This window comes from Dipodomys merriami, unplaced genomic scaffold, assembly GCF_024711535.1.
Source record: "Dipodomys merriami isolate MVZ:Mamm:240054 unplaced genomic scaffold, mDipMer1.0.p SCAF_28, whole genome shotgun sequence".
Lineage (NCBI taxonomy): Eukaryota > Metazoa > Chordata > Mammalia > Rodentia > Heteromyidae > Dipodomys > Dipodomys merriami.
The window spans coordinates 12,587,738-12,613,760 of NW_027204270.1; the positions used below are offsets into that span (position 1 = coordinate 12,587,738).

Genomic DNA, 26,023 nt, shown 5'->3' on the forward strand with positions numbered 1-26,023 from the left:
TTTTACAGATGAGGAAACTGACACTCAACAGAAGTGAGGAGACTTGCCAGAATCACAGAACTGGGAAATGGCAGCTCTGAGCCTTAAACCTGGATCTCAAAGCTCAAAGTCTCTCACCCACTGATCTTATACTAGGGCCAGCATTTGTACCTATGGTAGAAGGCAGCTGTGGTGAGAACCATGGAGAATTCATTGGTCATCTTAGCAGTGTAGCCCCAGACACCCTGGGCCTCATCCCACAAGTGGTTCCATGTCAGAAAGCCCACCATCCGCTCTGGAAAGCTCTGCCACACGGTGAAGGCAAAGTCCACCTGGAGAGGGATTTAAATGAGCTGTGATGAAGGACTTCCTGACTAATAAGGAACATCTTTGTTCCTTTAGCAAGGCCAGCCTGGCTAAAGAGCTGAAGCAGAGCTCAGGGGAAAAGGAATGGGAGCCACGATCTGGAGTTGACCACAAGTGTAACATTTCCCGCTCTTGGTGTTATGCCTCTCCTGAGTTTCTACAGGGGTGACCCACTGGCTAGCTATGGTGGTTTCCAAAGCAAGAGGTTGGATCTTAGGACCTCTGATCCTCCCAACTCTGGGAATCTGAGGGGGAGACTCAGTCCTCACCACACTGGGTTCCCCTTGAGCCTCGATCTCACCTCACTTGTGGAGAGACTGATGCAAGAGTCAAGGCTGAGGATGGCATTGGTGCTGATGGCTCTGTATGGGAAGAAGCGATCACTGGCCTGCAGTAAGAGAGGGTAAGGATAACTCAGTCACAGGACTGAGTTAATAATAGGTAGGAGTCCTTCAGGAATGGTCGTGAGTATGGCAAGGCTGCCAAGAGCTCATTTTATCTTTGGATTTCAATTTCCTCTTTGGTCAAATGGAGCAGTTCACGGTTTTAGCTGGTGTTGTTAGTTGTTTTGTTAGTACTGGGGCTTGAACTTAGAGCTGGAGCACTGTCCTTTAGCTTTTTCTGCTCAAAGCTAGTGCTTTACCACTTGAGCCACAGCTACACTGTTAACTCTTTGCTGGTTAATTGGAGATGAGTCTCATGGACTTCCTTGCCTGGGCTGGCTTTCTAACTGTGATCCTCAGATCTCAGCCTCCTGAGTAGCTAGGATTACAGGCGTGAGCCCTTGGTACCCAGAGGTTATTTAGTTTTAAGATCTTGGGTTCTCTTTGCATCAACCTAAAAAGGGGCTGGCAAACATCCTCATTTTAAAAAAAAGGGGGGGGGGCTGGGAAGGTGGCTCAGTGGTAGAACGCTTGCCTTGCATGCATGAGGCCCTGGGTTCAATTCCTCAGCACCACATAAGCAGAAAAAAAAAAAAGCCGGAAGTGGCGCTGTAGCTCAAGTGGTAGAGTGCTAGCCTTGAGCTGAAGAGCTGAGGGACAGCGCCCAGGCCCAGAGTTCAGGCCCCACGACCAGACCCCCCCCCAAAAAAAAAAAAAAAAAACAAGGGAGAGAGCAAGGGAAGCGGTGACACTGTCCAAAAAGAAATGTACTCTTAACCTTATTTATGTAATCGTAATCCTTTTATAATAACAATAAAAATTAAAAACAAGTCTAAAGCCGGGCGCTGGTGGCTCAGGCCTATAATCCTAGCTACTCAGGAGGCTGAGATCTGAGGATTGTGGTTCAAAGCCAGCCCGGGCAGGAAAGTCTGTGAGATTCTTATCTCTAATAAACCACTCAGAAAACCAGAAGTGGTGCTGTGGCTCAAGTGGTAGAGCACTAGCTTTGAGCTGAAGAGATAAGGGACAACGCCCAAGCCCAGAGTTCAAGCCCCACAATGGACAAAAAAACAACAGCAGCAACAAATAAACAAAAAAAAAAAACAAGTGTAGAGGTGAAAGAATGTACCACAAAGTACACAGCCAGCGCCACGTCTCACTCAGGATCCCAGAAACCACCCCTTTCCAGCCCAATTTCCTGCCCTTTGTTCAGACCCCCCCCCCCCAGGATCCCAGGGTTCTCCTCATCTTTCTTCTGGGACATCCGTGCTCTCCTCTGCCTCTCTCATCACAGGAACCCCAGTGCTCTGGAAACACCAGCTACCAGGACCAAGGAGCAGAAAGAATCATAGATTGTAGACCTTAGCAGAGCCCATGATCCAACTTCTTTAGCCCCCCCCCCCCCTTTGAAATGCAGCTCAGCTCAGGATCAAGTGAGTGGAACACTCCACGTGTGTGTGCTCTCCCAAATCACCCCCACAAGCCTATCCCTTCCATGCCCCGCCCCTTCCTCACCTTCCTGCGCCCCTCAATGACTGTCAAGGGCACTGCTGACTCCGGCCACCTGGGCGGGAGTGGCCTCTCACTGCTCCAAAGAACCACAATCTAGGAAGAAAGTGGAGGGCATCAATGAGACCTGGGTCTGGGGCAGAGCAGAGCCCAGGAAGGGCCTTTCTCAGAGTGGAAACAGCAGGGGCCAGAAGCATGCCCTCTCCTATGTTTGTGCTCAGGATCCAAGGTCCTTTTCTTGATGCCCTGCCCCTGCCTCTGGCCTTCTGGCAGGCAAGCATTTTGGTGCCATTGTGGTGGTCCCTACCCTTGACTTTGACCCCATGCTCGGCTGCATCCTCTCTAAGGTTTACATTCTCCACTGGCTTTGTCCCTCTGGAGCGGTTCCTCCTGGGCTCTGGTTGAGCTTCCTTCCCTCTGACTTTCCTAGAAGCCAGATTTGACAGCCTGTGTGCCAGCAAATGCTAGGGGAACCCAAATTCTGGGCAGAATCCTCTCTTCCTTTGTCTTTGCATCCTCAGCATTGATCCAAGGGCTTGCTCAGAAAAATCACTGATGAATGAGTAAGTGAATGAAGGAATGAATGAGTGAGTGAATGTTTACTTCTCCATCCTCTCCAGGAGGAGAGGTAGGGAGCATGAAATCCTCCCACATCTCCCCCACAAAGTATATGATCATCTTTGGGGCCTAGGTGTCTACCAGGGCCCTGGTCTGTTTCTTGCCCCCAACCCTATCCAGATGTCAAGGGAACAAACCTGGGCACAGTACTGGGAGTCTGCCACTGCCTGGATAAGCTTCAGGGGGGTCTGGCCAAGAGCTCCCACCCAGATCAGGGCACTGAATCTCTCTTCAGAGTGGGAGCCTGGAGAAAAAAAAAAAAAAAAACAGGCTTTTAGGAGGGAAGAAGACAGAGCAAACTGTCTTGGGGTCTTCCGTTCAGAGTGAACTGAATGAGGACCCCAAGATCCAGTAGAGAGGTTATAGGCTCAGGCAGGATCCTGACAGGGCGGGGACAGACCCAAGGAGAGTTGAGGGGACCTCAAGCTGTCCTTTCCCCAGGACATACCCTGTTGCAGGTGGTAGAAGGGGAAGTCCCCCGGATTCATGGAAAAAGTGGGCGGGGCCAGGAGTGCCCCTGGGGGGCTGTTCCACAGCAGTGCGGGGTGAGCAGATGCACCAAAAATCCGGTCTTGAATAATCTGTGAAAGGACAGGGCCTGGAGGAGGACCTGGCACAACCCCAGCACCCTCCTTCAGGCTTTGCCATGCCAAGGCCCCAAGGTGGGCAGAAAGGTCCTTGAGAGGGGTCTGTACCATCGACTCCACACCTCCCCTCTTTCCCCCTTCCAGGCAGCCTTGGCTAAGTGGTCACGCCATTCTGGACACAGAATCGGAAGAATCTGAGATTTTTTTTTCTCCCTACCCAAGCACCCCAAGCAGTCACTGCCCTCAGCTACAGTTGGCACATGCTTTGAATCAATTTGCCACAACAGGTGTAAACCAGGTCAAGACTGCAGAGAAATATGCCCACGATCTCACAGTCCAATCTGAACCATCATCGAAGAAGGAACCCCAACACTGGAAAGAGGTGTCCAGGAGGAAAAGGAAAGAAAGGGGGGGGAGTGGGAGGAAGCAGGAGTCTGCGCCAGGCCCCTGACAGGTGACCCCTCACCTCCAAAGTCGTGTAAATGACTTTCTCCACTGAGGAGAAGTAGGCGTCCCATAGCAACTGCGTCTGCTGCCGTAAGGCAAGAACCCGCTCAGCGGGCATCTCCTGCAGGGCGGCTAGGACCTGCGGCACAGAGGGAGGACAGGACTTTGTCAGGCCCTGGAAGGGGGAAACTGAGGTTGGATGTTCTAGAACCAAATGTTTGTTCTCTTCCTACAGATCTCAAGTGAGAGAGCCGATGGCCACTCGTAACCACTCGTAACCAATGTGGCAACTGAGTTCAGGGGTCACCAGCTGTGTTTAAAGGCCACTTCATAACCTGCAATTATGCTACTGTACAAGGCTGTTTCCACATCTGTGAAAGGGGAATAACGGTATCTCCCAAGGGTGCAGGGAGGGATTAAATTAGACGGTACTCGAGAGGTACTGGGCTCATGCGGAGGCTCGGTGACCAGATGATGGCTTTTATTAACGCTGTACCACTCTCTGTCCCCAGAGGATGCCAGGCAGAGCCACACATGTTTTTCAGTGCCAGGGAAAATTAGTTTTCATCAGACAGCAGAGTCTGCTGTGCATATTTGCTTTCTCATCCCAAGTCCCACAGTCTGATTTGGGGTTGTTTTGTAGCTTTCCCTTAAATTGGGTGTTTTATAAACAGTCACTAGAGCTAGGCCCTGTGGAGATCATATGGTTTAATATTCCACATGGGGAAACGGAGGCAGAAAGAGGATCAGGACTTGCTCTTCATACCCTCAGGAGTCTCTATCTCCATCTGATTTCTTGGGAACCCTTCAGAGAAGCTTGGAGCTTGGAGGAAACTCGTTAATATACATAGATTGGGTGGAGGGATAGATATGAGGACTAACCAGCGTGGAGCTCAGGAGTCTAAGGGTTTCTTCCACCCCACAGGCAAGGTCCTGAGCTACCTGAAGTGGGAGCCGTTCATCAGCTACAATGGCTGCCTTGGTCCAGTCAATGACCTCCGAGAAGGGCAGCTTCCAGCGAGGGCTGAAGAGCACGGGGATGCAGCCGGCCTGGAGGACAGGGCAGTCAGCAGGGGGCCCATTCCCACCCTGCACACACCCAGCCCCCCTCCGGCATGGTGTACAAGGCAGCAGCTGATGCTGTTAGCAGCAAAGGGGCAGAGAGGAAGAAAAATGCTTCTTTTAGAGGTGGGGGAGCAGGGACAGAGTGTTGTTCTACAGGAGGTGTGAACAGGGCCACAGGCAAGCTGAGCCCCAGAGTAAAGACCTAGACAGGTAAGGGCCAGTGCACCTGCCGGGGAGACGGAGGAATGGGGTGCTCAAGCTGGCGCATACCTGCAGAGCTTGGAGGAAGTGTGAGGCTTCAGGTCGGTGGCCAGGGATGAGACAGAAAGTGGCATTGGGCAGCGTTTCTCCGGGATCGTTCCTAAGGAGGCACAAGAGGGGTCCCCATATTCATGAGTCTGGGGTAACTGCCCCTCACCCAGCCCAGCTGCCTCAGTGGCCCCCAGCACTCTTGTACACCCACCATGGAGTGTTCTCTGAGCTCAACAGCAGCCATGTGCTGACACACTGGAGACAGGAACCCTGGGTTCTAGCTCCCTCTCTGCCCTTGGCAGCTTTAGACACCTCCTTGGCCCTTCACTGGGCCTCGGTTTCCTCATCTGCAAACTGGAAGGGGCCTGGTGTTTCCCAGATTTCTTCCACTTGCACTCTGCCACACGCAGACTCTCAGGCACTGCTCCACCTGAGTGGCTCCCACAATCCAGCCTGCCCCGCCCCAAGACTCAGGGCCCATGAAAGGCCTCTCTGTCATGAGCTAGGCTGGGCTTCTGGCCTGGAACCACACAGGAACCTGTTGCCAGAGGCCCCCTCAGCCTGAGGACAGGCCTCCTCTGTTTCTCTCCCACCCTGCCCCCATCCCCAGCTCCATGGTGTGCCTGTGAGGGAGGGGCCCGATTGCCCACCCAGGGAACCGGTGCCCATGACCCCACTGGGCAGAGAGGACTTTGGGCTCCCCGGCTTCCCAGCTCTGCTCTTCCAGAAGCAGACCTGGGACAGCCTCTGGACAAACACCCACTGAACAAATGGGGAGACTGAGTCCTAGAGAATTGGGGCAGAGCTAGGATTGAGATGTGCCAACTCCAGACTCCAGTTATTTGAAATACTTCTAGGGGCTGTTTAGGGCTCTCCAGGGGACCCCAGCCTTCTTTCTCTTCAGGTGCTCAGGTATTTGCCAGGCTCCTCATGGAGGAAGCTATGAGATCAACCCCAGGACCTCCTCCATCACCTCAGGACCCCTCCATCACCTCAGATCCCCTCCGTCACCTCAGCATTCCCTCCATCACCTCAGGACCCTTGCCTCTAGACAGAGTACCTGCTCTGTGTGTGTGTGTGTGTGTGTGTGTGTGTGTGTGTGTGTGTGTGTGTGTGTGTGTGTGTGATCTACATACTTTCTGCTTGCACACACACAGCTTCTCAGAGGATACACACTGAAACAAAATAGTGTTTGGGCCCAGGAAGGAAAACTGGGTGGTCAGGAGTCAGGGGTGGGAAGGAGACTTTTTACTGTGTACACTTTCGTGCCTTTGGAATTCTGTACCCTGTGAATGAATTACCTATTCATAAAAATAAATAAGAAACAATTTCATTGGGTGGGCCCTTATTCCAAAGCAACAGAAGGCTATTCAGTCAAGGTGGAAAAACAGAAGTTTCGGAGCCAGACGTCCAGGCTTTAATCCCAACTCCACTGCTTTCAAGCGTCTGGTCAGAAGGGGCTGGGGGGGAGGGGGAGGGAGGAGAGATCCTTGTCACCAAAGGCTCTCAGCACCTTCAGACCACTTCTCTGAGCCTCTGAGCCTCAGTTTCCTATGCCCTGAATTGGGACTAACTGCCTTGCTTGAAGGGTGTAAGGCAGGTGAAGTGCCAGCACAGTGCCTGACCCTGCCCAAACCCTCCCCAATGCCAGCAGCCCTCCCCACCCCCTCTCCTGCCAGCTAAGCCAATGTGAGACAGTGGCAGAGACTGTGAATTGTGCCGTTCTCTGGCCAGGGCTTGTTTATTCAGGCCACTTTCTGGGGATTGGCCCTAGGACTGTCAGCCTCCCTTGCTCACTTCGGACTCATCCTGAGCAACTGAGGCCCAGGCTACCCTGGGAAGTGACAGGTCTGGTTATCTGCAGGTAGGCAGAGACCCAAGATGAAAACCTTTAGACTCCATGGCAAATTCTGGTCCATTTTAGACCTATCAGTAAATGGTCAGTGACTTTGTAAGCTCCCAAACTTCCACATTTCTCAGAGCAGTTCAGACTGAAACTGTGTTCTCATTTACCAGTGATCAATTCTACCTCGCAGTAATCAACATCCACTCAAACTTTCCTCCAGCAAGAACACAGCTGAGGGCCCAAATCAGAAATGCCAGGTGTGATGGGACACACCTGCAATCTCAGCACTCAGGAGGCAGAAGGAGCTACACAGTGAGACCCTGACTCAAAAACAAACAAGAACAACAACAAAAACCCAGCCAGGTGCTGGTGGCTCACATCTGTAATCCTACTTATTCAGGAGCCTGAGGTCTGGAGGATCTCAGTTCAGTGTTAGCCTGGACAGAAAAGTTGAGAGAGTCCATCTTCAATTAACGAGCAAAATGCAGGATTGAAGGCATGGCTCAAATGGTAGAGCACCAGCCTATCGAGCAAACCAAGCAAGCACAAGGCCTTGAGCTCAAACCCCTATAAGAGGAAAGAAAGAAAAGGGAGGGAAGACAGAATGACTAGAGAATCGTCACCAGAATTGATCTTCTGTCATCTGGGTCCTTCAACTGTGGCCCAGGACACTAGGAACAGATCCCTGCTGAACAAAATGACAGGACTTGACTTGTTTTTTTGTTTTGTTTTGTTTTTTTTCACCAGTCCTGGGGCTTGAACTCAGGGCCTGGGCACTGTCACTGAGCTTCTTTTGCTCAGGGCTAGCACTCTACCACGTGAGCCACAGCGCCACTTCCAGTTTTTTCTGTGTATGTGGTGCTGAGGAATCGAACCCAGGGCTTCCTTCACGCATGCAAGGCAAACACTCTACCACTGAGCCACCTTCCCAGCCCCAGGGGTTCACTTCTTAACCCCAGCCCCACCCTGGCCTTGCAGGGGGTGGGGTGGGGAGGTCCTTTCCCACAGAAGCCTTCGGAGAGAGAAGCCCCAGGATCCCCAGGCAGAGGCAAAATAGGCGCTTAGCCATGTGAGGAATTCCCGGGAGGGAGTGGAGCTCAGAATAGCCATGTTGTTCTAATGAAGCACAGGCTGAGAGGGGATGAGGAAGCAAGGGAGGCCTCTGAGGGAGTTTCCTCCTCAGGTCTGCAGGAGGATGGATGGAGAGGGGACCTCTGCCAGCCTCCAGGAGGCATGCAGCTGTAGCGTTGCTGAGGAGCTTGGGGGGCTAGCTGTTTTATCACAGAGGTGTACACCCTAGCTAGCTCAGAGGGAGCAAAGCTTCAACATCAGTATGCCATCTTCCCTAACCTACATTCAGTTGCTCTCGCTAGCAGGAAGTCCTTTAGATTGGATGCAAGTTATGCTTGCTATCACCAAAGTCTGATTCCTTGAGCACTTAATGTGCAAAAGTTAAGACACAGGAGCAGCTTCCAGCTAGGACTATTCTGAACTTCCTTGGCTCCTCTGAAGCACTGGACAGGGTTGGTCATGAATTGCAACTCAAAACTTGAAGCATGAGAGTTTTAACTATAGATTAAAGTACTGGTTATATTTGCTCTGGCTGTGTGGCCACAGATGAGCTCCTTAATCTCTCTTAGCTTTAGTGTCTGGTATACAAACATATAAAAGATAGCAATAGATGGATTTCAAAGTGTCTAAAGTGTTTATCAAAGTGTTTGAAGTCTGGGAGCCGAGGCACACGCCAGCTACTCTCCACAGAGGTGGAGATAGAAGGATTGTTTTCTGAGGCCAAGATTTGGCAAAAAGCCCCAGACCTTATCTTTAAAACAAACTAAAGGCAAAAGGAACTAGGGCGGGACTCAGGTGGTGGTGTTTGCAAGCCAGAGGCCGCGAGTTCAATCTCCCTGATCACACACAAAAAAGTGCTTAGCACCATATAAGTCTATGTTACATAAAAATAATAGGAAGTAGTACAGTGATCAAAAGGGAATAAATAGGAGTGTGAGTCATGTGTTGCTTTTAAAGTTCTCTGAAGGAGAATTCACAATCTGCCTTAGATATTCCTTGGGGTGAATCATCGTCTTAGTGGAAGTGCTTTCTGCTGTCTAAGTTGACTCCCTCCTGCTACAGGTAAGACCTAAGGCTTAGCTAGTTCTCCATCTTAGTCCTGCCATTCATCTCTGTCCCTCTCCCCTCCTATGCAGCACCCCCGCCCCACACACACACCAAGGGAAGATTCACTTACAGATCAGGTCCAAGGTCCCACTCACAGTGCCCATCCCAGGGGCAGTCAGAGGTGTTGATACCAGCCACGCGCCATCTGCCTCTCTCTTCTGCCAGGGCTAACAGGGCTTCCCTGGGGTGGGGACTGTACTGCCGCAGCTGGCCAGGATTCCCACCTCGAAATGGGTGGGCTTCAGGGAGAAGCGGGAGTGCCACGTCGAAGCCCAGCCTGAAGGTGTCCACCATCGGGCTGGCCTCCGCCACCATTGCCCGTCCCAGCCAAGAGGCACAGGGGCAGGGGGTTGGGTACGGACTGAGAACCAGGTGGTTCTGGCCCCTGTTCCAGTGCGGAGGTTGTGGGCTGCTCAGTGGGGCCAGGGCATCCTTGCCCAGGAGGAGGAAGACGAGGAGGCAGGCCTCTGTAGGGCTGTGTGTGTGGAAGGGGGAGCCTTCCAGAGAGGCCAGGATCTGGCCATGCACCTTGGAGATGGGGCCAGCTGCTGGGTACACGAAGACCTTGAGGCCATCGCTCCTGCACTTGGAGGTGTCAAAGCAGGTCCCCCAGTTGCAACTGCCCCCACGGAGGGTTGGAGGAGGCTGAGAGACGGCATCTTCGGGGAGCTCTTCAGGCTGGGAGAAACTCTTCAGGAGTGCGGCATCCAGCCAGCGGGGCCAGCCTTGGGGGGGGCCTGGCTGAGGCTTGGGGGGCACTGCCAAGCGGAGAAGGGGGGTGCCTCCCAGGAGGACAAGCAGGAGCCAGGAGGCTGACAGTGCCAGCCAGCGTGCCTTCTTTCTCAGCTGCATATGGTCATTCACAGCCAGGGTGGGGTCTAGAGTGGGATCGGCCTTCTAGCCCCGTGCACTCATTGTACAGACAAATGATCGAGGCTCACCAAGGGCGGGATCCTTGGCTAAGGCCAAACTGGGAGTCTCAGGCCACCCATGGGAAGCTCCTGAGGACCCAGAATTCTAGACTTGCTTCCTTATGCTCAGGACTCTTCTTCCTCACTTCTACCTTTGGACAACCAACCAGCCTTCGCCCTCCCAACCCTGTCCCTGCCCAGAGCACTGCTCAGGCAGATGCAACCCTTGTCCAGACTTCAAGGCTGTGTCCCTCTACCTTCCTAGCTACACAGCCTGACCTTGCCCTTGACGGAGAGGAAAGCTGTCTGCCAGGCTGTGGAGGATGGGCCAGTGCTCCCACAGAGGGCAGCTTGGCCAGAGCTGGAAGAAGCAGGGCTGGTTTCTCCGACTCTTTCCCCTGTCCATCAGCCCCTGAGCAGCCCTGGCTACCCCTGCAACCGCTGGCAAATGCTCCTGAGGCTGGAGCTAAAATTAGACGACCCTGCACCGATATGAACTATCGGAGCCAGTGGAAGCCAGGGACTTGGATGCAGCCAGGATCCCCTGCCTGGGGGGACCAAGAGGACTCAGGGTCCTGATCCTGTTCGAGTCTGCTGCCTCCACTTGCCCAGGCACTGTATGCAGCCTCTCTCTGGCTCCGCAGCTGCCCCGCACCCTCGGGCTTGCAGCTGTCACGGTGTAGCAGGCAGGACTTCAGCACCAACTCCCAGTCCTACAACCCCAAGCCAGGCCAGCAGCAGCAGCTCTCGGTCCCACATCCAGGCAGCATCTGGCCAACAGCTTCAGCTCTCTTTCCTAGCGGGAGCCTGACTCCGCCCCCTACAGCCGTGATTGGCTCCTGTGTAGGAGGCAGGGTCTCCACTTAACCCCTTCCAAACCAATCCCCAGGTTTGCTGATAATAATCACTTCAAGCACCACGACTTAGACTTGGCAAGAATTTGCATAACGTCTGTCTCCAAATCCTCTAGAAACTCAACAAGACAGAAATGTATCTGGTCAGGATCTTCTTCTGAGTTCTCATGACATTTCTCCATCCCTCTGTCTTCATACTCATTCATTCATCTATCTAGCAGGTACTAAAGGGGTGCAACACTGGGGTGCAACAATGAAGGAGGGTAATGGCTATCATGACTAGATCCAAGCTCAGAGTGGTCCTTTCCCCAATTCTGTAAGATCTATTATTATCCTCATTTTACAGATGAGGAAACTGAGGCCCAGAGGGCTTACATCCCCATGGTGTAGCCAGGATCAAACTCATCCCTTCGTATAACCAGTCTACCTGCCGAGTGAGACAGATCCTCCCTCTCCTGAGCTCATCGTTCAGGTGAAAGAGAGACTAGCATGGAGAAAAGTGATGTGGGAGTAGAGGGTCTGCCTGATGGGAGGCAGTGATGCCCACTCTAAGACTGGAAGGACACAGCACATGTGGTGTTTGGGGATTGTGCTTTTGCTTTGTTCTTGCACTGGGGGAGAGATCCCAGGGCCTCCTGCATGCTTGGCAAGTGTGCTGTACCCAGAGCCCCATCCTCAGCCTGTACTAAAAAAAATTTTTTTTTGAAAAAAAAAAAAATCACGGTGGCTGGGTGGGGAACAGGAAAGAAATGACAGGAAAGAAATGACAGACCTGGGACAGGGATAGGGGTTTTTATTTTTGTTTTGCTTTTTACTAATCTGTCATCCTACAAGCTATCCATTCACTCAATAGCCATCTCTGTGGGCCTGGCAGGTGCTTAAGACAGTAGATAAAACAGATAAAATCTGGCTCACACCTGTAATCCTAGCTACTAAGGAGGCTGAGATCTGAGGATCTCTGTCTGAGAATCATGGTTCAAAACCAGCCAGAGCAGGAAAGTCCATGAGTTCTCATCTCCAATAAAAACCACCAGACGAGGTGGCTCAGTAGTAGAACGCTTGCCTTGCATGCATGAGGCCTTAGGTTTGATTCCTCAGCACCACATAAGCAGAAAAAGCCAGAAGTGGCACTGTGACTCAAGTGGTAGAGCACTAGCCTTGAGCTGAAGAGCCGAGGGACAGTGCCCAGACCCAGAGTTCAAGGCCCACGACTGAGGCCCCCCCCAAAAAAAATCCAGCCTTCATGAAGCATAGTGTTAAGGGAGGAGAAGACAACAAAAACCAAACACACACTATCCTCTTCCTGTTTTGAAAACTAGGGATTGTGGGAGTATTCAATGTTCAGTGGAATGGGGGTAGGCCTTCTGAGCAGCCACTGTCTGAGTGAAGTTCTGAGGAGGTAAGAGAGGAGTAGAGGAGACCCAAGAGAAGATGGCACCAGAAGGGGGACAGCCGGGCACAGGTGACGGGGCAGGAACACATAGTAACTGGGCGGGTAAGCCTCACCTTCCCCTGATTCCCCAGGAGAGAGGATGATTGCAGAGCTGAGGATTGACACAGCCCAGAGCCCTGCTGGGCCACGCTGTAGGGAAGTCATGAGGGTGGCCAGCAGCAGGGTAGCAGGGGTAAAAAGTGGCTGGATTCTGGAGATATTCTGACAGAAGCAAAGGGACAGGTTTGCTGATGGCCAGGTGTGAGGTGTGGCTTCAGCCATTGGCGGATGGATCTGTCCACCACTGAGAAAGAGGAGGAGGATTAGGACACCAGTCCTGAGTCTAGCAGTCATGTCTTGACCATCTTTTCACCCAGCACCAAGACAATAAAGCCCCACAGAGGCAGATAAATGACCTACTAGATGGACAAAGAAAATCAGGGTGTGGGGTGGAGACTGTGGCTGAATGGTAGAGTGCTTTCCTAGCATGCCTGAAGCCCTGGGTTTGATTCCTCAGTACCATATAAACAGAAAAGGCTGGAAGTGGCGCTGTGGCTCAAGAGCTAGAGTGCTAGCCTTGAGCAAAAGGAGCTCAGGAACAGTGCTCAGAATCTGAGTTCAAGCCCCAGGACTGGCAAAAAGAAAAAGAAAAAAAGAAAATCAGGGTGGCTGGGAAGCCAGGGCCAGCAGGTTAGAGATTTAGGGGAAAACTCCACCCTGTTTCAGCTGCCCATGCCGGCCCTAGGCTCCTGGCTGGCTTGTGTCCAGGCCTATGCGTATGCACATTCAGGAGGCCCCTCCTCCCTCCGTCCCTGCAGGGGGCGGTTCTCAGGCCAGCTGGCCTGGGCTTGTCTAGACCACCATTCACAGGCCTGCGGGGCTTGGATGGAGGCAGAGAAGGCAGGCATCCTGGCAAGGAGGGCCGAGTTGAGCTCATCCTAAAAATAGAGCCTGGGCTCTGCCAAAGGCTCCTGGGCATCTGTGGGGCTCTTCAGCGTTCATCGAAGCCATCAGGAGACCTTGTCCTAGAGTTGGCTCTCATCTGTGGGACGGAAGCCAGTACACGTTGGGAAGCAGGGAGTGGTGCGAAGTGGAGGACCAAGCCTAGCCGTTGGGTGGGAGGAGGCAGGGCAGGACTGAAGCAGGCCTTTCTGTGGATGTGGGAGCCAGGAAGTGGAGCTCAGAGCACTATAGAGTTTGTTTCACAGTGTGGTGGCTCCACTGCAGCCTAGGGGCTATCTGGGTATGAAATCGATTGCTGCCCAAGGCTGCCCATGTTTGATTTGAATGTACTCTTTGGGCCTCCTCCCTCCCTCCTTGCTTCTCTGCAGGCCTGGCCTACCATCTCCAGAGAGAAAGCCACAGTCTTCAGAGAGGAAGGGGCCTGGAACACTACATGGTGTTGTAGTAAGAGCAGAGCCCCCAGCCAGTGGCTTGTGCCTGTCATTCTAGCTATAAGGAGGCTGAGATCTGAGGATCGCGGTTCAAAGCCAGCCCAGGCAGGAGAGACCGTGAGACTCCTATCTCCAATAAAACCACCAGAAAACCGAAAGTGGCGCTGTAGCTCAAGTGGTAGAGCACTTGCCTTGAGCTGAAGAGCTGAGGGACAGCGCCCAGGCCCAGAGTTCAAGCCCCACAGCCGACTCTCCCAAAAAAAAACACACAAACACATACATGTATGTATGCATGCACACACATACATACACACACACAAAGCCCAGGGATTCTTAACAATCTCTGTGTTCATGTGCAGTTTCATTTATGCTTATGTTTCCGCATCTGTAAAATGAGGATGTTCATAATAGCTCCTTCCTTAAAGGTTTAAGAGGAACAAGTAAGATAAGTTTTCAGCATTCAGGACAACATAGATGCCATACCTGGCACAGAACAAGCACCTAACCACATGGCATTCTCATCACTCCGTCCCCTCCCCAGACCAGTGGGAGGACTTGCCCTAGGATACCTAGCTGTCCATTCCTGAAGACCAGGACCTAGTCTTGGAATGTCTGGGGTGATGGTGCCCCACAGAAACCCACCTGCTCTTCCTGTCTGTCTGCTGCTGCTCCTCCAGCTCTGGGCACGCTGGAGCAGAGAGCTGGAGGTTTTAGAGGCTTGGGGTTCTCAGCTCTCATTTCCTTGAATACAGAGAAGCCCGAGTGATCAGGCATCTTCACCAGAGAGCAATATCGATCTGCTGTGCTGCAGTGTCTGCATCCTGCTCCCAGAGAGAGGTCAGCCCTCTCCTGGCCCCTGCTGCTCAGAGCCAAGAAAGCAGCTTGGGAAAACAAGTTCGGCTCGCTCTCTCCCTCTCCCTCTCTCTCTCCTTCTCCCCCCTCTCCCTCTTTCTCTCTCTCTCTCCTTTTCCCTCTCCCCCTCTCTCTCCCTCTCCCTCCCTCCTTCTCTCCCTCCTTCCCTCCCTCTCTCTCTCCCTCTTCCTCTCTCTCTCCTTCTCTCCCCTCTCTTTTTCTCTCCCCCCTCACTGGGTAGCAAGTCCCCAAGTGCTCCCTGAGGGAAGGTCACTTGTTCTACTTTTAGTCCCAAGCATTGGAGCCCAAATGTAAGTATGAGAACTATGATGTTACTTGTAGAAAAGAGATAAGGTACAAATAGTTTATATTTTAAAGTGACACAAATTATTTCTCTTTTTGTTTTCTCCCTCCCTCCTTTTCTCCCTTCCTTCTTCCTTCCTTCCTTCTTTCTTTTTTTTCAACTTTTTTATTGTGATTAAGTGGTTACATAATTCCCCAAATTTCACAGTATTGTGGGATAGTGATGCTCAGTTAAAGTCACAAACACATTCTAACTTTCCTGGAGCAAATTGTCTATCACGGTCTATAACATTTATGAGTTCTATGAGCTTTGCAACACAATTATTTCTTCCACATTGGGTGGTATGTACATTTCTGTTGTTTTGCATAGCATCAGCTGTTCCCTCTTTCCCACTTGTTCCCTCCCTCCCATCGCTGCCATTGAGTTGCTTAGTTCATTTTGGTCAATGTCCAGTGCAGCTGATGGGTCCCGCTGTTATATGTTTTTCCCTGATTCCCTCTAGTTCTGTGTCGTCCTCCGGTGTACACATATATACCATACATGCATTCAGCAACATGGGGTTATTTAGTAGTAATTCGACCAGATGAGTGGAAGTTCTTTGTTTCTTAAGTCTTGTTAATTTTGTTGTATCACCTAACATTTTGGGTTTAACATCCATTTGTCAGGGAGACCATGTACAGTTTGTCTCTTTGATCTTGGCTTACCTTGCTTAACATGATTTCTTCTAGCTCCATCCATTTCCCTGCAAATGCCATTATTTTGTCATTTCTAATGGCTGCATAATATTCCATTGTGTATAGATACCACAATTTTTGGATCCATTCATCTGTGGTGGGACATCTGGGTTGTTTCCATATCTTGGCTATTGTGAACAGTGCTGCAATAAACATGGAGGTGCATGTGTCCTTGTATATTGGTTCCTGTTGTTCAGGGTAGATGCCTAGAAGTAGTATGACTAGGTCATAAGGGAGGTCAATATTTAGCTTTCTGAGGACCCTCCAGACTGCTTTCCAAAGTAGTTGTATAAGTGTACATTCCCACCAGCAGTGTAATAGGGTTCCTCTTTCTCCACATCCCCTCTAGCATTTGTTGTTGGCTGACTTGAGGATGTGGGCCATTCTGACTGAGGTAAGGTGGTATCTCAGGGTTGTCTTTATTTGCATTTCCTTCACAACCAGGAATGATGAACATTTCCTCATGTGTTTCTTTGCCATTTTTATCTCTTCATCTGAGAAGTCTCTCTTTAGTTCCCTTGACCATTTAGTAATTGGTTTGTTAGGTTTGGAAGGGATTAGTTTCTTGAGTTCCCTGTATATACTGGATATTAACCCTTTGTCTGATATATTGCTGGTAAATATTTTTTTCCAATTAGTTGGTTGTCTTTCTCGCTTGGTTGTGATAGCTTTAGCTGTGCAGAAGCTTTTTATTTTAAGGTAGTCCCATTTGTCAAGTCTCTCTCCAATTTGTTGTGACCCTGGGACTCTGTTCAGGAAGTTCCTTCCTGTGCCTATAAGTTCAAGTGTCTCTCCTACTCTGCCCGGCAGTATTTTCAGAGATTCAGGTTTAATGTTAAGGTCTTTAATCCATTTTGAGTTGACTTTGGTGCATGGTGACAGACTGGGGTCCACTTTTAGTCTTCTTCATGTGGCCGCCCAGTTTTCCCAGCTGTGTTTCTTCCATTGTATGTCTTTGTCTCTTTTGTCAAATATCAGCTGACTGTAGGCATGTGGATTTATTTCTGGATCTTCTATTCTATGCCATTGGTCTTCAGGTCTATTTTTGTGCCAGTACCATGCTGTCTTTGTTATTATGGCTCTATAGTAGAGTTTGAAGTTCGGCATGGATATCCATCCCATGTTGTCTTTATTCCCTAGAATTGTTTTGGCTATTCTAGGTCTTTTGTTGTTCCATATGAATTTTTGGACTGTTTTCTGTATTTCAGAGATGTACGTCATTGGGATTTTAATAGGAATTGCATTGAATTTGTATATTAATTTTGGCAGTATTGCTATTTTCGCTATATTAAGTCTGCCTACCCAAGAGCATGGGAGGTCTTTCCATTTCCTAGTGTCTTCTGTAATTTCTTTCTTTAACTTTTTATAGTTTTCATTAAATAGTTCTTTTACATCTTCGGTTAGGTTAATTCCTAAATATTTTATTTTTGGGGAAGTTATTGTGAATGGGATTGCTTCCTTTTTTTGGGGTGGGGGGTCCAGTTGTAGGGCCTGAACTCTGGGCCTGGTCGCTGTCCTTCAGCTCTTCAGCTCAAGGCTAGTGCTCTACCACTTGAGCCACAGCTCCACTTCCAGCTTTTTTCTTTTTGCTTATGAGGTGCTAAGGAATTGAACCCAGGGCCTCAGGCATGCAAGGCAAGCGCTCTACCACTGAGCCACCTTCCCAGCCCATGGGGTTGCTTCCTTTATTTCCCTCTTTGCTTGTACATTGTCAGTGTACAGGAAGGCGTCTGATTTTTGTGGGTTGATTTTGTATCCTGCTACTTTGCCGAAGTGATTTATGATTTCTAAGAGTTTGGGGATGGAGTTTTTGGGATCGTGAAGGTATAGTATCATGTCATCTGCAAAAAGGGATAGTTTAACTTCTTCTTTCCCTATACGGATCCCTTTAATGTCTTTTTCTTGCCTTATTTCCCTGGCTCAGTATTCCAGGACTATATTGAAGAGGAGTGGAGACAGTGGGCATCCTTGCCTTGTTCCTGATTTTAGAAGAATTGGTTGTAGCTTTTCCCCATTAAGTATAATATTGGCTATTGGTCTGTCGTAAATGGCTTTTATTGTTTTAAGAAATGTTCCTTCTATTCCTATTTTCTCCAGAGCTTTTAGCATGAATGAATGTTGAATTTTATCAAAGGCCTTTTCTGCATCTGTGGAGATAATCATGTGATTCTTGACCTTGGCTCTGTTGATGTGATAGATTACATTTATTGATTTACATATGTTAAACCATCCCTGCATCTCTGGGATGAAGCCTACCTGGTCGTAGTGTATGATTTTTTTTATGTGTTTCTGGATTCTGTTAGCTAGAATTTTGTTAAGGATCTTTGCATCTATGTTCATCAAGGAAATTGGCCTGTAATTCTCTTTTTTGGTTGGGTCTTTGCCTGGTTTGGGGATGAGTGTGATATTGGCTTCATAGAATGAGTTTGGGATAGCTCCCTCCTTCTCTGCTTCTCTGAAGAGCTTGAGGAGTATGGGTATTAGTTCTTCTTTAAAAGGTCTTATAGAATTCTGCTGTGAATCCATCTGGTCCTGGGCTTTTCTTTGTTGGAAGACTTCTGATTGCTTCCTGTATCTCATTGTAGGATATTGGCTTATTTAATTGATTTACTTTTTCTTTGTTCAGTTTGGGCAACTTATATTTCTCCAAAAATGTATCCATTTCTGCCAGGTTTTCTTTCTTTAGAGAGTATGACTTTTGAAAGTAGTCCATTAAAATTGTTTGGATATCTTGGGTACGTGTTGTGATTTTTCCCGTGGCATCCCTAATCCTGTTAATATGGGTTTCCTCTCTTTTTTTTTTAATTAATCTTGCCAATGGTCCATCAATTTTATTTATTTTTTCAAAGAACCAGCTTTTTGTTTGGTTAATTTTGGCTATGATTCTCCAATTCTCTATTTCATTAATCTCCGCTCTTAGTTTGGTTTTCTGGCTCCGTCTAGTAACTTTAGGTTCCATTTTTTCATGTTTTTTTTAGCTGTTTTAATTGCAACATGAAATTATTTACTTGGTCTGTCTCTATTTTCTTGATGTGGGCACTGAGGGCAATAAATTTGCCCCTCAGGACTGCTTTTGCTGTACCCCACAAGTATCTTTGTGATGTGTTTTCATTATCATTGAGTTGTAGGAATTTTTAAATTTCTTCTTTGATCTCTTCCATTACCCAGGCATTGCTTAGAAGTGTGCTGTTCAATTTTCATGTATTTGAGTAATTTCTGCGGTATGCTTTGTTATTGAGAACTAGCTTGATTCCACTGTGGTCAGATAGGATACAGGGGATGATGTCGATCCCCTTGTATTTGCTTAAGTTCCATGCATGAACTATGATATGGTCTATTTTGGAGAAAGTTCCATGAGCTGCTGAGAAGAATGTGTACTATGTTGTTTTAGGGTGAAATACTCGGTAGATGTCAGTTAGTGCCGTTTGAAGTATGGCCTCACTTAATTTGGTTGCTTCTTTGCCAATCCTCTGGTTGGTATACCTGTCCTTTGGTGAGAGTGGGGTGTTAAAGTCTCCTAGTATTATCATATTGGGATCTATTTTATTCTGTAAGTTTGAGAGTATTTGGTTAACATATTTGGGTGCACCAATGTTTGGGGAATATAAGTTGATGAGAGTAATATCCTCCTCTTGGATTGTTCCCTGTATTAATATGTAGTGTCTGTCCTTGTCTTTTTGTATTGATTTTAATGAAAAGTTTATTTTGTCAGATATCAGGATAGCTACACCTGCTTTCTTACTGGGGGCATTTGATTGGCAGATCCTTTTCCAACCCTTCACTCTGAGTTTGTTTGCATGTTTAGCTGAGAGGTGGGTTTCCTGAAGGCAACAGATGGATGGGTCATGTTTTCTGATCCAATCTGCAGTTCTTTTTCTTTTGATTGGCGAATTAAGCCGTTAATATTAAGAGATAGTATAGAGAGATGCATTGTGGTCCTTGTCATTCCCTGTTTCCTAAGTTTTTCTTCTTTCCTTTCTTCCTGTGCTTGCTCAGTTAGACTTCTATTAATGCCTGTCTGGGTGCAGGTCCCTGTTCCTGGTTGCTTTCTTCAGGTTGTGTTCCCCCTCTTAGTATTCTTTGTAATGCTGGTTTAATGTTTATGTATTCATTTCATTTTTCTTTGCTATTAAAAATTTTCAGCTCTCCATCTAATATGAATGCTAGCTCTGCTGGGTATATCAGTCAGGGTTGGCAGTTATTGGCTCTCAGGGCTCATATGGTACTTTTCCAGGCCTTTCTTGCATTCAATGTTTGTGTGGAGAGATCTGCAGTGATTCTATTTTTGTTCCTGTTGTAGTATAACTCCTTCTTCATTTTTGCTGCATGCAAGATTGTTTCCTTATTATTCAGATCTTTAATTTTTACTATAATGTGTCTAGAAGTGTTTCTCCTGGGATCTTGCTTGTTAGGTGTTCTATATGCTTCTGTTATGTAGGTAAGATGTTCTTTTTTGAGATGGGGAAAATTTTCACCAATTATCTTGTTAAATAAGTGTTGTATTCCCTTGCTTTAATATTCCTCACCTTCGTCTACTCCAATTATACGAAGGCTAAATTTCTTGGCACTATCCACTTGCTCTTGAATTTCTCTATGACATAATTTAAGTGATTTTTCCGTATCTGTCATTTTTTGGTCCAGTTGGTGTATTCAGTCTTCTGTATCTGACATTCTACATTCCATTTCATTCACTCTGTTAACTGTGGCTTCCATTGTGGTTTGCATGGAGGAAATGGACTCATTTATGGATTCGATGTTGGTTCTCAAAGTACTAATCTCACCTCTTAATGAGGTGTGTACTGCCTCTATTTTGGCACTAATCTCACCTCTTAGTGAGGTATGTGCTGCCTCTATTTTTGCATGCATCTCCTGTTTGATATCCTGCATCTCTTTTGATATTTTGACCCTGTGTTCTTTCAATTTCTGGTCTATTTCTCGCTTTCTTTCTTTCTTTCTTTCTTTTTTGGGTCCAGTCGTGGAGCCTGAACTCTGGGCCTGGGCACTGTCCCTCAGCTCTTCAGTTCAAGGCTAGCGCTCTACCACTTGAGCCACAGCGCCACTTCCAGCTTTTTTCTTTTTGCTTATGTGGTGCTGAGGAATCGAACCCAGGGCCTCATGCATGCAAGGCAAGCATTCTACCACTGAGCCACCTTCCCAGCCCCTGAATCTTAAAAAAAATTTTTTTGATAGTCGTGGGGCTTGACCTCTGTGTCTGGGCACTATCCCTCAGCTCTTCAGCTCAAGGCAAGCACTCTTCCACTTGAGCCACATAGTCTCTTCTGGTTTTCTGGTGGTTTATTAGAGATAAGAGTCTCACGGCCTTTCCTGCCTGGGCTGGCTTTGAACTGTGATCCTCAGATCTCAGCCTCTTGAGTATCTAGGATTACAAGCATGAGCCACCAGCACCCAGCTTCCTTGTTGTTTTTTAAAAGACTTTTTGTTTCTTTGTTTTGCTCTGCTAGCAATTGAACTTGGGACCTTGTTTGTGTTAGAAAAGTGTTCTACTGCCACGCTGACTCCAGTGGAGTCTGCTTAGCATGGGAAACCATCTATCAGACCAAGATAGGGGCTTCAGAGACCTATCTCTGAGTTTTGGGACTTCACCGAAGTCTACCTCAGAGAATGGGGCTTTACAGAAACCTATCTCCAAGTTTTGGGACTTCACCAAAGTCTACCTCGGAGAATAGGGCTTCTAAGAGGCCTACTCCTGGAAAAAGGCTGGCAAACCCCTGGGAAAAGATGTGTTTCTGTCTTTCTTCCCTCATAAGAGTGCCTGTTAATCTTTTACTGCTTCTACTGCTTTTTGTACTTGTTCATTATCAACGTTCCCTTATTCAAAGCTCTTTCTTAAGAATGTTGATGACTCCAATATCTGATGAGTGTCTTAAAAATATGACTAACTCACCAGAGTTAAGTGCTAACCTGAAACCCCTCTTATGGAGGCTAGGAGACAAGTTATAAGTAAATATAAAAGTATTGGGGGTTTCACAAAGTCACTTCAGCAGAAGGAATTATTTGTAAGGGATTTACAAGAAGCTATAGGCTCAGCTAAAACAGAAAGAATGTATGGCAATTGCTGAGATAATTATTTAGGAGAGAGAATTTCCTGCTATTTACTAAGAGAATTGCTAGGTCTCCTTAAAGTTTACTATTAAAGAAGAGACAGGAAAGATCTTATGGGAAAGTTAAGGCCTCTATAAAAATAGGTAATGGTTAATTGGTGACAAACATCGAAACCCAAACCCATTGTATTCCTTAGAGATAAGCCGGAGACAAATGCCTATCAGGCGACCAGCTGGTGACCACCCAAGAAAGGAGCCATGCAGCAAGATTGTGTAACCTTTTGCCCTTTCTCATGGAGACTTCTGTTATAAAAGTTTGCTATCCTCTGCATTAAATCGCACTCAGCACTCAGCATCCACTCCTCTTGTGTGTGAGTTGTCTGTTTGCCATCTCCCCACCTATTCCAGGTTCCTCTCCTAGGTATCCTCCGTCGTCCCGACAGAACCCGGTCCGCGGCATTCTACCACTGAGCCTGAAATACAACTGTGACCCATGTATTTATATGATTTCAACATCCAGAGGATTGTAATTTGGCTTAATTTGGCAGCTCATGGGGCCTCATCTGTTTCTTTTGTAAAATGGAGAATTCCAAGGAGGTAGGGGCTAACACATTTGTTGAACACGTGTCAGGTGCCACTACTGATTCCTTTCTATATATGCCTGGCAGTTTCATTCAAACTTCGTAGTTTAAAACTGCCAGGGCAGGTGGCTCCTCTGCCCATTTTATAGATGAGGTTGGTGAGGTTCAAAAAGGGGTTGTCCCGAGACGGCCCAGCCATCAAACAACTGAACCTAGTTTTGAATCACTGCATCAGAGGGGCTGTTGCCCTCTTCATTGATTTTAGGGGTGATTCTCATCTGAGATGATACTTGAGAAAGTGTTTGGTGAACTGTATGGGTTTGTACACATGCACATAACTTTAGCCTACCCTTCCAGGCAGCCATGCTTGGATACCACCCAGGGTCTAGGCTCCCTTCCTGTAAGAAGTAGGTTTCTCTTACCCAAGGGAAGCCAAAGGCAATCGAGGTGAGCAGACATCACATACTAGACCCTGATCATGCCACAAACTACAGACTGAGCATTGAGTCCTGGCTACTCCTCCTCTAGGACAAAAAGTATGGCCAGTAGCAGGATTGGTCGAGCAGAGTAAGTACATTTTGAAGGTTTGATCCTGAAGTCATTCTGTTCTTCCCTCGAGTAGCTGTCCCCTGACTTAGACCCTGAAGGTTCTAGGGGCCTTAAGTCAGTTCTTGGGATCAGCCCAAAGTAGTTCACACCTAAGTCCTGGTTTTCAAGGGGTTAATCAGCAGAGCCAGCCTGGCAAGTGTTACCTAAGCGGGCAGGCTGCTGCTAACCCAGGTAATTAACAGTCTGCTTTCCAACAGAAGCAGGAGAACTTATTTCTCCTCTCCTCCCTCCTCAGAGATGTACCCAACATAGCTTTTGTGGTGATGCCCCACGGAGGGTGGGAGCTGGGGTTGAGGTCAAGCTGGACAGCAAAGAGCGCCAGGGGTGGGCTCTGAGGAGGAGGGAGTTTTGTCCTGTTCTTCTCTGAGTCTTGGCCTGGCCTCAGGAGCCTGGCCCCAGGCTGACATTTCTTAATACTTGATCATTGTTGCTAGAATTGATGGGCCTCTTACAATTACATTACTCCACTTACTTCTTACAGCCTCTTAGGCCTCTAGGCTCTGCTTCCAGTTTAAAGAATGCTCTTATCGTTTGATTAAGGTCACCCCTCTAGCAGGTGGTAAAATTGGGGCTCATGCCATGGTCTGCCTGACATCAGATCTGCCAGGATTTTGACACTCTTAGTACCTGCTCTGTGCCAGGCACTGTGTCAGACACTTAGTCTCCAGTCCACAGAGACTAATTTCATTTCCTAGAACCTCTTTAGGAAGTTGTGAATATCAGAAGCATGAGGCAGTGCTGTCCATGACCAGGAGAGGGCAGCACAGGTATGAACCTCAGAAACAAGTACAGCTAGGCCTCACTGGATGTTCATTATGTCCTGTCAAACAAACACTTAAATCCCCTGTTTCAAGCATACTATCACTTAAGCCAAGCCCCTACCCCATCCCCGCCACCCATAAGAGCTTTTGCGTAGTCTGTAGTTTGTTTGTTGTTCAGATAGGGTCTCACACTTTTGCCTGGGCTGGCATCAAACTGTTACCTATTCCTCCTGAAGAGCTGGGATTACACGTGTGAGCTACCACATACACCTGGCCCCATGTTCTGCATTTTGATGCTTTTACCCCAGTGCCTTGCCAGAGCTAGCCATTCCCTAGGAAAGTAAGAAGCTGGCCTGGGAATAGGCCCTTCAAAGGCATGCTCTCCCGCCAAGAGCCCACACCCCACGCATCATCTGCTGGCCCACATTCAAGGCCACACTATTCCCTGCTTTGATCATCTAGGCCAGGTACTAAATAGCTTGGGACACCCTCAAGGCCTCAGAACCTGCTGAATTGAGCCCAACTAGCCAGTCTTGACTTGTCTACCCCATGTCGCCTGTTTCTTCCCCAAGGAGAGCCTAATAAGGAATCCTGCCCTCATTTCGATTGCTGTGTCTACTTCTGACTAGTCTTACACTTCCCTGGGTGCTCCTTTCCCATGCCATGATGTAGGATCTATGAGTAAAATCAACTCAGGGCCTAGATGCTGTCCCTTAGCTTTTTCCACCCGGGGTTTGCACTCTGACAATTGAGCCACACCGCCATGCGTGGCTTTTTGCTTGGTAACTGGAAATGAGAGTCTAGCACTTTCCTCCCCCAGGTGGCTTTGAATCTCATTCCTCAGATCTCACCCTCCTGAGTAGCTAGGCTTACAAGCATGAGCTACCATCACCCAGCCAGCCTATACTTTTTTTTTTTTTTTTGCATCCAGTCGTGGGGCCTGAACTCTGGGCCTGAGCGCTGTCCCTCAGTTCTTCAGCTCAATCCAGCCTATACTTTAAAACCAGGCCCCAATGGCTTCCAGTGACTTTGGATAAAATCCTGGCTTTTTTTTTTTTTTTTCGGTCAGTCATGGGGCTTGAACTCTTGGCCTGGTCGCTGTCCCTCAGCTCTTCAGCTCAAGGAGGCTTAGTGCTCTACCACTTGAGCCACAGCACCATTTCCAGTTTTCTGGTGGTTTATTGGAGATTAGAGTCTCACAGACTTTCCTGCCTGGGCTGCCTTTGAACTGTGATTCTCAGATCTCAGCTTCCTGAGCAGCTAGGATTACAGGTGTGAGCCACTGGTGCCTGGATAAATCTGGGCTTCTTTATCCATGGCCTAGATCAGCCTCTGTGGGCCCTGCATGGTCTTCTTTCAGCTCCTTAGACCCCAAAAAGTCAGGTTGGCCTTTGGCCAAACATTGAAGCTCGTCTCTAGAGCTCAGCCTAGTGGTTCCTTCCTTACATCCAGTACTGAGCATACATGCGACTAACTCTGAAGCCTCTGAGCACAGTCACTATCAAGGTGATAACAGTGACAACAAATACTTTTGGATGTTTTCCATGAGCTGGACACTGTTTTATACATTGTCACCACAACCATGATTACCATCTCCACTTTGCAGATAGATGACTGACTTAGAGAGATTAAGTAGTACCATCAAAGTCTTAACAGTTAGCAGGCCGGAGAAGCCAGGCCTTAAACCCAGAGTCCTTTTCTTCCACTATGTTTGAACCCAGGGCTTCATGCTTACTAGGCAAAAACCTTGCCATCATTTCAGCCATGCCCCAGCCCTCTGGTTTTTATTTTGTTTTTGAATTCCTTTAGCAGTTTTTTCCTTGTTCAGCTTGCCACAGTCCTTTCTACTCCCTAGAGCATTGCCCCTGTTTACCTAATTTGCTAGGTCTCACTGCCTGGCTTTGAACTTACCATTCTCCTGCCTCTCCCTCCCAAATAGCTGGGCTTACAGATGTGTGCTGCCACACCTGATTTCCAGAGGATTTTAAGTAGAGACTGCTTTAAAAGCAGATGGACAGGCTGGGTGCCAGTGGCACACATCTGTAATCCTAGCCACTCAGGAGACTGAGATCTGGAGGACTGAGGTTTGATGCAAGTCCTGGTAGACAAATCCAGGAGACTAAGATCTCCAATCGATTGACAAAAAGTAGGAAGTAGAGGAGTGCCAGCCATCAGCAAATAAAAAAAGTGAGCAGGGACATCAGGCCCTAAGATGAAGCCCCAGTACACACACACACACACACACACACACACACACACACACACACACACACACACACACAGAGGCAGTACTGTGGGT

General features: G+C 48.4%; 1 protein-coding gene across 3 annotated transcripts in view; it reads right to left on the reverse strand.

The window, feature by feature from the left end:
* Extl1 (exostosin like glycosyltransferase 1) overlaps positions 1–26,023 on the reverse strand; it is a 35,072-nt gene that overhangs the window by 2,359 nt on the left and 6,690 nt on the right. For 2 of the 3 annotated variants that reach the window (XM_070037583.1, XM_070037585.1), the window contains exons 1-9: positions 9,301–10,890; positions 5,225–5,315; positions 4,832–4,939; positions 3,909–4,028; positions 3,304–3,436; positions 2,993–3,099; positions 2,244–2,333; positions 647–733; positions 151–311 (exon numbers count right to left, since the gene is read on the reverse strand). In XM_070037583.1, coding sequence (XP_069893684.1) covers positions 151–311; positions 647–733; positions 2,244–2,333; positions 2,993–3,099; positions 3,304–3,436; positions 3,909–4,028; positions 4,832–4,939; positions 5,225–5,315; positions 9,301–10,082 — 1,679 coding nt within the window. In that variant the 5' untranslated portion in view covers positions 10,083–10,890. Of the gene's footprint in view, positions 1–150; positions 312–646; positions 734–2,243; positions 2,334–2,992; positions 3,100–3,303; positions 3,437–3,908; positions 4,029–4,831; positions 4,940–5,224; positions 5,316–9,300; positions 10,891–26,023 lie in introns of those variants that run through there. The other variant, XM_070037586.1, reaches the window with a different exon arrangement.